General features: G+C 29.1%; 1 protein-coding gene across 1 annotated transcript; it reads left to right on the top strand.

Moving 5' to 3' along the window:
- The first annotated feature begins 7,939 nt into the window (after nt 1-7,939).
- LOC109818557 (plasmodesmata-located protein 7) lies at nt 7,940-9,882 on the top strand. The gene is made up of 3 exons (XM_020384057.3): nt 7,940-8,899; nt 9,274-9,387; nt 9,515-9,882. Exons 1-3 carry the CDS (start codon nt 8,170-8,172, stop codon nt 9,520-9,522), a joined length of 852 nt encoding a protein of 283 aa, XP_020239646.1. The 5' UTR covers nt 7,940-8,169; the 3' UTR covers nt 9,523-9,882.
- The last annotated feature ends 674 nt before the right edge of the window (nt 9,883-10,556 follow it).

The raw sequence follows: 10,556 nt of genomic DNA on the forward strand, positions 1-10,556 counted from the left end.
CTATTTTTTTTTTAAAGTACACCCCTTTTAAAAAAAACTCTTAAAATATTTTTAATCTTTATTTTATTTTTTCAATTTTTTAATTTTACACCTCCAAATTTTAATTTAGTATTTTATTTTTCTTTATCACCCACCTCTTTTTTTTTTCTTTCTTTCAATCTTTACATGCACTTCTTTACCTTTCACACACTCCTTACTTATTTTGATAAATAGTTTTAATTTTTTACTTTTCACATTACTCTTTTTTTTCTCTTTTACCTCTTTTAATTTTCACTTGCACCTAGATCATATAACTAATATGTGATAGTATTGTACGCACGTGCAACTTCTTTGACAACTTCAAAGTTGCCTAGCTAAATGCACTATTTTTTAAACATTTTTTCCCTTTTAATGCCTTTAGAAACCTTAACATTAAATTTAGTATTAAGGAAAATACTTTACAGAATACTAATTTCACCATTCTAAAAAGTACTTTTTGAAATATTGAACTAGTGTTTCATAAAATATTTTTAAAATTTTTTTTCCTTTCGAAAATTGCTTTTTAAAATACTAAATTTATTGTTTCAGATTTTTTTTTCTAGAATTATATAAACTAACACACTCTAATGAGTAATTTTTGAAATAGTAAAATTAATGTTTCGGAAAGTATTTTTTAAAAGTGTGTTGTCTTACATAATTTCATAAAGTTATTTCCAAAACAATAAATCTAATATTTCATAAAGTACTTTCTAGAAAATGTTAAAACACAATTCTGGATAATATTTCTTGAAATATTAATTTCACTATTTAAGAAAGTACTTTTTGAAATATTAAAATTATTTGAAACACTAAATTTAATGTTGTGTTTTTTAGATGTATAAATGGGAGATAAAATAATAGTGTGAAAATTGAAAAAGAAGTGTGGAAAAGAGTAATGTAAAAATCAAAATAATTAAAACTATCTATTAAAATAAATAGAATAGGAAAGTAGGAGAGAGATAAGAGACTCATATGAAAACTAAAAAGATGAGGGAAGAAGGTATGTGAAAAAGAAGAAGAAAGTGTTAAATAAAATGTTGAAAGTGTAAAATTAAAAAATTAAAAATTAAAATTAAGAATATTTTAAAAAAAAATTATTTTATTTTTAAAAAAGTGTACTCATTAATATATATATATATATATATATATATATAGAGAGAGAGAGAGAGAGAGAGAGAGAGTGTTATAATTACACTAATGTAACTTTTATTAAGTATTACACCACTAATAACTTTATATTAAATGTGAATTTTGTAAATCCAACCGTTAGATTGAAAGTTTTTTACTCTTAGGGGGGTGTATTGGTTTAGGATTTCGTAGGATTTTAAAAGACTTTTTTTGAGTAAAAAAGTCCATTGGTATTCAATCAGGATTTTATGTCACTTAAAAACAATCCAGTGGTATTCAATCTGGATTTTTAGGATTTTTTAAAGAGTCCATTAAAATCCACTGGTATTCATTTGAGATTTTTTACAACTTAAAAACAATCCATTGGTATTCAAAAATTTAAGGATTTTAAAGGATTGTTGTGTGAGAGGGATTTTGAAAGACTTTCTAGTGTTATCTATAAATACCAGATTCATAAAACAATCCCATCCAAACCCATCGGATTTTGAAGGATTGTTTGAAATGATTTTTCAAGTGTTTTAAGAATTTTCAAGTGAGTTTTTCATCTTTTTTTTCTATGCTCCTGTCTTCTCCATTTTTTCTCTACTAATAATACTACACTATTGTTCATTGCTCATATATAATACTATTCTCATACCATTCTCCTATTTTGTGAAACTCTAATATGTAAATGATAGTGTCATTGACTTGTTTTATTTTTCTGTTCGTTCTCTTTAATTGACTTACTTTATTTTATTCTATGTAGTTGAATTTGTTCCTTTATATAACACAAAAAAATACTTGAAATTTTAACTTTTAAGTGGTAATTTTTTTTATGACACACGTTAAGAAAAGAAAAAGGTGAAATATGAAATTGATATCATAATCTCAACAATATATATATATATATATATATATATATATATATATAAAAGATGAATTTGTTAGGGTTTTTGTGAGTAGAATGAGATAAAAATGGATCTTAGTAGGGGGAAGACCTCTTAGCATAAAAATTGCGAATTCTCTCTTTCCCTTGAATTTGTTACTCTTATCCCTCCTCCTTTTATGACTCAACAATTATTTTATTTTTTTTACTATGAATTTTTCTTTTTTATTTTTATATTATGAAATTAAGATTTTTTATATTTTAAAAAAAGAAAATTAACATAAGACATTGCAATATCTAACTTTTTTAGGGTTTAGGATTTATGTCTTCATTAACTTATTTTTTAAAAAAGAAAATATTGTTAAAATATTTGTTAGAATAATTTATATTTATAAATATCGTTAAAAATTATCATATATATATATATATATTCTCTATATCTAAATACTTCTGTTTATATAAAAAAAATTATATATCTAAATATTTTTTCAGTATCGAATATACTAATTTTTTTATATAAAAAATTATCTTATGTTTCTATATTTTCGTTTTTACATTTTTTTTTTATAATAACTGAGGTATTTGATCCATTTGGATAGCAAAAATATATTCGATCTTGTATGATGGTGTGCTTCTAAAAATAATAATATAATTTTATTGATTTTGTCTATTATCCGTAATTATTTATATAACTATTTTTTAACATATATTTTTTTAGTAATTCAAATGGGAGATTCACAAGGAAATAATAAAGAAAAATGAAAAGAGAAAGAAAACTATGAAGCTTGGATTAAGGATGATTCCGATGAATTGTTACAATTGATAGTGGATGCTATAAAAAGAGGATAGAATATTATAGAGAATTATTATTATTATTTATCTAGACATTATTTTTTTTATTTATTATTTTTATCTTTGACTCTTTTTAAATTTGAATGTATAATTTTTTTTAAATCTTATCAAATGTCAAAACTCCACAAAATCCCACAGAATCCATTAAAATCCTAATTTAAAAGTCTTGCAGAATCCATTAAAATCCTGATTTTAAGTCTTGTAGAATCTTGCAAAATCTTAAAAGTCATGAAAATCCTGCAAAGTCTTTTAAAATCCGCAGGATTTTTTTTAACTAAAAAAGTCCTTTAAAATCCTAATCCAATACACCCCCCTTAGATCATATATACAAAATTTTATATTAATCTAAGATGATTTGATACTTCATTCTTATAAAACAAAATTAACGTAATATATTTATTTCAAAATATACTCAAATATGAACACTCTTATTATCTTCAAGTTGTTGTTCAATTTTAACAAAATTTGATATACACGTATAAAGTGTATGAGCTTTCAATCTAACGATTGGATTTACAAAATTCACAATTAATATAAAATTATTGAGTGGTGTAATACTTAGTAAAAGTTATACCGGTATAATTATAACCCCTTATATATATATATATATATATATATATATATATATATATATATATATATATATATATATATATATATATATCATAAGAAAAATGCTCCAAACACTATATTGGGCTTGAAGCGCAACACACGCACTGCCCAAAACATAGCTAACGAGTTAATTCAGCTAACGCTCAATGTTAAATTTGAACATTTTATTATTTTAAATAAGATAATTAGTTTTTTATTTTATGGAATTATATTTATCTTATTTTTTAATATCAAATTATGGTAAAAATAAAATGAAAGAAGAACAAAAATGAAAAACTTTTTATACAATAAAATATAAACAAAGAGCTTTTAAATTTTTTAGACTAAAATATCCAAATTATATAAAAAAAATTTAAAAAAAACACATATAATCAATTATGTATGTATTTATTTTAGCGTTTCATAAAAATATATTTTTATGTCAATTCTATCCAAAAACATGAAAGTTAAAACTACCTGCTTCTAATTTAACATGAAAAATCACGTTATTAACACCGAATTAAACATGTTATATATCACCTCCTGAATTGATTATATAAGAATCAATTTCACATCTTTATCCACTCCTGGGAGTGGAAATTGGCATGCGTGGAGCTAACCTTTTTTTTTTATTCTGAATCTTTCTTCTTTATTTCCCTGCTATCAAACGAAGTTGCTCTTTCATTTGCTCTCTCATTTCTTTGCTATCTTCTCGCTATCAAACACAATGTATTTGTGAAATAAGTTTGTCTTAAATGTTTAAGATAAAGTTTAACTTAAATTGTTATAAAAAGTTTTTGGAAATGTAAGGCTCCGATCAAGTGCTTGGTGTTTTGTTGGCAGATGTTATTGAATGCGTTCCCGTGCAAATCATTGTTACAAGTACGTGGTGTGGAGTTGGATAACAATTTTTGTTCTTTTTGCTCTCTATTTGTTGAAGACCCTCTTTATCTCTTTCTAATGTGCCCGATGGCATTTAATACTTGGTTAGCTGTTGCTAATTGGTTGGAGGTTGCGGTGGTCTTTCCAAATTCTTTAATTTCTCTTTATTTATATAGGACGAATCTTGGTATATATAAAAAACATTCTCACTTTTTGCGGGTGGTTTGGGTTTCTGTTATCTGGTCACTATGACTTCATCGAAATGTCATTATCTTTCAACAAGGTACTACAGATTGCAAGGAAGTGTTGGATAATATTAAATTGCATTCATGGAAGTGGATTAATAGTTCTGTCCCTAGGTGTTCTTTTAGTTACACAAGTTGGTATTATAACCCGAGTTTGTATTTCTCATAGTTTCTTTCTAGCCTGGATTCTAATTTTGTCTATGCGTCTCTTGTAATGGGTTGGAGTACCCCTTGTACTCCCTTTAATTTAAATTTCTTTTGCTTATAAAAAAAAAATATTTCCACCTAAATAACTCTCTCACTCTTTTTTTCAAAAGAAAACAACTTCCAGTTTGTTTTGGGCCTCATGTAATTTATCTATTTTATAGAAGAAGAAAAAAAAGACGTACAAATAACTTGTTGTGAACATAGTAAGGTTGGCGGATGATATATACACCTCCATTTTTTTTATACATACACCCCCTTTTAAAAAAAAATATTAAATTCCTAAATTATCCTTAATATTATTTGAAATAAAAAAAAATTATCCTGGAAAATTTTTTTCAGAGGTATATTTGTACATAATCATGGAAAGTTCTTTCCGGAATACTAAAATTACTATTCCGGAAATAACTTTCCGTCAGAATAATTTTGGAAAGTACTTTCCGTAACTTTAAAATTACTATTGCAGAAGGTTCTTTCCAGAATTATGGTAACAAATACACACTGTTAATATTCCGGAAAGAATTTTTCGCAATAGTAATTCTAATGTTACGGAAAGTATTTTCCATAATTATTTTAACGAAAAGTTATTTCCAGAATAGTAATTTTAGTATTCTGTAAAGTACTTTTCGTAATTATTCTGATGGAAAGTTCTTTTCGGAAGGCTCATGATATATACACTTCCTGCTTTTTTTTATACGTACACCTTCTTTATTTTTTTAAAAAAATTATAAAATATTATATATATATTTTTTAATTTTATACCTTTAACTTTCAATTTTTTACTTTTTTCTTTTTTTTCACACACTTTTTTTTTCTCTTTCAATTTTTACATGCTACCAAAATAGGTGGGGTGAAGGAAAGATAACGGGGTGCATGTAAAAATTGAAAAAAGAAAAAAAGAAGAAAAAAGAAAGATTTGTAAAAAAAAAGTACTACATTAAATGTTGTGAATGTAAAATTAAAAAAAATAAAGCAAAAAATTAAGAATATTTTAAAATTTTAATTATTTTTTTTTTGAAAAAGAGGTGTACTTATAAGAAAAAGGAGGTGTATATATCATTAACCAGTAAGGTTTTGCTAAAAAAATATATAGAAAAGTACGGTTTAAGAAAATAGTTTATTGGGCCAAAAGTTATGGGCTGGGCTGGCTATGGCTGTAGCCCGTAGGGATTATAAACCAAGACAAACGAGCATACATTAATCTATAAACCCATCTTTTTAATGTGTTTGAGAGAGAAATTACTAGGTAGTTCAAGATGATTAAATGATTATGATTTTAATTAATCATCATATAACATACATTTATATTTTCAACCTATGGAAAAATAATAATAATAATATTTAACTATATGTTATATTTTTTTATTAGAAAAATCATTGATATAAAATTACATACTATATAAATACTAATTAGAAACCACATAGTTCAGGAAACCTAATAATTTATCGAGGTGGTGAGGGTTGGGGTGGGTGGTGCCTGCTTTGCTTCTCACCCTGGTGGTGACTAAAAGCTAATATAATAATAAAATAAAAAAAGATGGAAAATAAACTCAGCATCAATATAGGTTTAAACACCTCAATTTTTAAAGTACCTAGTAAATCCCTTTTGTTTAGTTAAAGCAAGAGCCCCTTTCGTATGCATTAACTTCAAATATGGCCGTTTCTTCGTTTATCATTGAAATTGCACCAGATTGATTGCTGATCATAATATAATTTATCTGTCTTTGATTCTAGTAGGGTACCTATTAATATATACGTCTGCTCCTAATAAGAATAAACAGTTTATGGGGGACCAATGGAGCATTTAAAAATTGTAATTTACACAGTGCAAACATTATGAAATTTTTAACAAGTAAAATCTCATGATTTTGGGTTTCAAATCAAACATGTTAGGAATTAATTTTACTACACTCATATAATGAAATCAGATTTATAACATGTTTGACTATCAGTAGAATGAATTTCAAGGTGTGAAAATTTACGTCCACTTAGAAGTAATTACTAGTAATTTCTCCATCAAACAGTTAATTCTGAAGCTTTATTTATCCATATTTATAATTATATATTCAAAAGTAATTTTGATGACAAATTTCTAAATAACATTTAATATGAAAATCAAGTTATTATCCTTTGTCATCCAAAAATAATTAGGTTATTTTTTACTCATATTTTCTCAAAATTAATTATACAAACTCACATTAACTTTAAATCAATTATATCTATGGATATTCAAATACACATTTGTCTTATACCCTATGATGTTCTCAAAGTCTACATAAGAAGCTTGTATATAACTAATGTACATACCACATTATCAGCTCTGATAACGTTGATCAATTCAATTCTCTCTTAAAGGCATCAAATAAAAAGCTTGTACGACTATTCATTTACACATACACATGTAAATGAAGTATTAATTGTAGGCTTTGGTAAAGTTAGGATGAGATTGATCGAGGACGGTAGTGCGATGTCACAGTTGTCCTTTAGTGTCTTCAATCGAAAAAGGTGATGCTGTAGGAAAGTGTCCAACCCCTTTCCTTTATCGCAGTAAGCTTTACTTCGCAATTAATCCATAGCCATACAATAATATATTCACAAATCATTGCTACCAACACGACGAACAACAACTATATTTCTTTTACCAAGTTATGTAGTGAAGATATATAACGCCAATATTGCACAGTCGCGACACACTCACACACATGCATCATAGAAAATAGATATACATGCTTTACCAGTATGATATAGAAGCAAGTATTGCAGCGGCACGATGGAATTATGGAAACAACAATAACAATGTGGTTTCAAATCAACAACTCAATTAGTACACTGCTCTCTAATTTAATTATACTGTCGCTCTCTCCAACTTTAATATTACATTTTTAATGCTTTTCGTACATTTCTTCCCACTTTCAAAAGATCCAAGAATTTTCCGCGATTAAGTTATCTATCTTCTCCACTCTTCACCGTATAAAATATAAAAAACAAATTCCTCATTTGAATCCCTTTTAACATTGTTATACAATTTTAAATTTTTTTTTTTTCAAAGTAACAAAATAAAGTTGCTTACTTCGTTTGAATTATATCAACGGAAAAGAAAAGCAACCATGCATGCACAATAATCAACTAAACTAAATTAAAAAGAGTTTTCACCGTCGACCCCACAGCTGTAAAATAACGAAGAGAAGCTTTATCCTTAGTGGAATTTGCTTATTTAAAGGAACTCAATGTCCAAACTCGCAGTTGGATCTCAGTCCATAGTTCAAAGTCCTCTTCATTCATTCCATAAAATCATTCACATGCATACGTGCCCTAAACATTCAAGACCCTAGCTATTATTAACGTATATATATAGTAGTACGTCAACATCTACGAAAAATAAAAATGGCCAAAAGAAGTATATGTATATCACTCTTCACTATGTGTGTTTTTTGCGTGACCTTGTTCCCTAGATTTTCGGAATCTTCCAGCGCGAGCGTGTTCCTCTACAGCGGGTGCACGCCGCAACGGTACACTCCGAACTCGCCCTACGAGTTGAACCTGGACTCGCTACTCACCTCGCTGGTGAACTCGGCCACGTACTCGTCCTACAACAACTTCACCGTGGTGGGGTCCACGCAGGAGGACGCGCTGTACGGCCTCTACCAGTGCCGCGGCGACCTCGCCATGCCGGACTGCGCCGCCTGCGTCGCGCGCGCCGTCACGCGCGCCGGGGACATCTGCCGCCAGACCTGCGGCGGCGCCGTGCAGCTCGACGGCTGCTTCGTGAAGTACGACAACGCCACCTTCCTCGGCGTCGAGGACAAGGCGGTGGTGCTCAAGAAGTGCGGGCCCTCCGTCGGCTACAACCCCGGCGCCATGGCCAGCCGCGACGCCGTGCTCGCCGGCCTCTCCGGCAGCGGCGGGATCTTCAGGGTGGGCGGCTCCGGCGACGTGCGCGGCGTGGCGCAGTGCACCGGCGACCTCAGCGGCGGCGAGTGCCAGGACTGCCTGACGGAGGCGATCTCGCGGCTGAAGAGCGACTGCGGCACGGCGGATTACGGCGACATGTTTCTCGGGAAGTGTTACGCGAGGTACTCCGTGAGTGGGGCCCACGATGAGTCCAAGGCCCACGGTAAGGCCCAACAACATCAGCGCATGCTGCATGCTTGTGTCGTTCCTCTTCTTTTTTTACCTCTTCTGGGCTTCGGGTTTTGATTGAACTCACAATGTAATGAATCACGTGTGTGTATATTCCTTCGATTTGGATTGGATTGGATAGAAAGAAAAAACAAAATGAAAATGTAATTTTCTCTTCCAAATTGTAATTAAGAAGTGTTTCACAAGTTTTCTTTTGGACATGTAAATCAAGAGTTTTATTTATTTACTTAAAATTCACCTTCATGTGTTTGGGTCACTCGCATAAACTTATAGTCAAAATATATTTTATTTTTATTTTTAAAAAGAGAGAATAATGTGTTTTGTGTGATGGTGATTGGTGTGTTGCAGGAAAATCGAATCATGGAGGTGAAAAGACATTTGCTATAATTGTTGGGTCATTAGCAGGATTGGCTATACTTATTATTTTCTTTGCTTTTATGAGCAAGATTTGTGGGCGACAGGGTAAGTAGAATATACATGCATTTCTTCCTCTTTGTTTTCTATTTATTTTAGTTTTATTTATTGAATTAACTGATAAAAGAAGAAATGGATTCAGAAATATACTAACATGATTCCTTCTTCTTTGCAGGTAAATAAATGAATTAATTTTGTGACTCAAACTCAAAGTGACATTAGCACTTATGAATTCTCTCTAATTATTTTTATTTTACTTACTCCTTTTTAAATTTAAAATTGAATTCTAAAGAGAAGTTTGAACCTTGAGGAGGATACGACGCATATGGAAAAAAGAAGAAGAGGCAGGAAGGTGGGTGAGCTAAGAGATTCTAGCAACTTTCCTTCCCACTTGACAAAGTTGTGTTGTCTAATGTCTCATGCATGCTTGTAAAGAAAAAGTCTATATATTATTCTTTGTTTCTTTAAAGTTGTATTACATTTTTCCTTTCTTTATCATCGCTATATGCACCCACGAACCTTTTTTTGGGTACTTACTTCAAATGGAACTTCCATTTTTTTTATTAAATTAAATTACTTATCTCATTGTACAAATTTGTGAGTTTCGTATTGGAATCTATTTAATCAATTGATCGTTCAATATAATTCTTTGTTTTTCTAAACTATTAAAATCAATCAAATGATGAGAGATTGAAATATAAATATAAAAATTTAAGTTTAATTTTTATTCATGTTGTTGTATTCTTCAATATTAATTATAAAAAAAACACCGTTTTCCTGTGCGGAATGACATGAAAGTGTTTAAGGCCTTTAACTATTAAATGCTATATTATACTTACCAAAAACCAAAATGATATCTCATCAGTAGGTAGCGAGGTTTTATATTTTTTGGACTTTTAAATTTTGTTCATCAATAAAATAAAAATCTACATAAAATCTGTCACATAGTAAGAATTAACTGGTTTCACTATTTCACAACAGTATAAAAATTGAAAGATGTATTTACTGTGAATATCATTATTACATGCACCGTAATTATTTGTACACGTTAGGAATTTAATTTAAATATATTGAAAGTAAAATATCTTAAACTTTATTGATGCAAAAAAAAAATCACGAATTTCCGAATAAAGACAAGATAAAACTACTAAAACTTAAGTTGTTAACCCATTCACAAATAAATCATTTGATATTATTTTTTATAAAATATAAAAAAA

Source organism: Cajanus cajan, chromosome 9, assembly GCF_000230855.2.
Source record: "Cajanus cajan strain Asha chromosome 9, NIPB_CcT2T_4, whole genome shotgun sequence".
NCBI lineage: Eukaryota > Viridiplantae > Streptophyta > Magnoliopsida > Fabales > Fabaceae > Cajanus > Cajanus cajan.

Excerpts from the sequence above, each read along its gene's own strand:
- LOC109818557 (XM_020384057.3), top strand. The coding sequence starts at position 8,170 with ATGGCCAAAAGAAGTATATGTATATCACTCTTCACTATGTGTGTTTTT. Across the intron at positions 8,900-9,273 it reads CGATGAGTCCAAGGCCCACG|GAAAATCGAATCATGGAGGT; the intron begins GTAAGGCCCAAC and ends GGTGTGTTGCAG.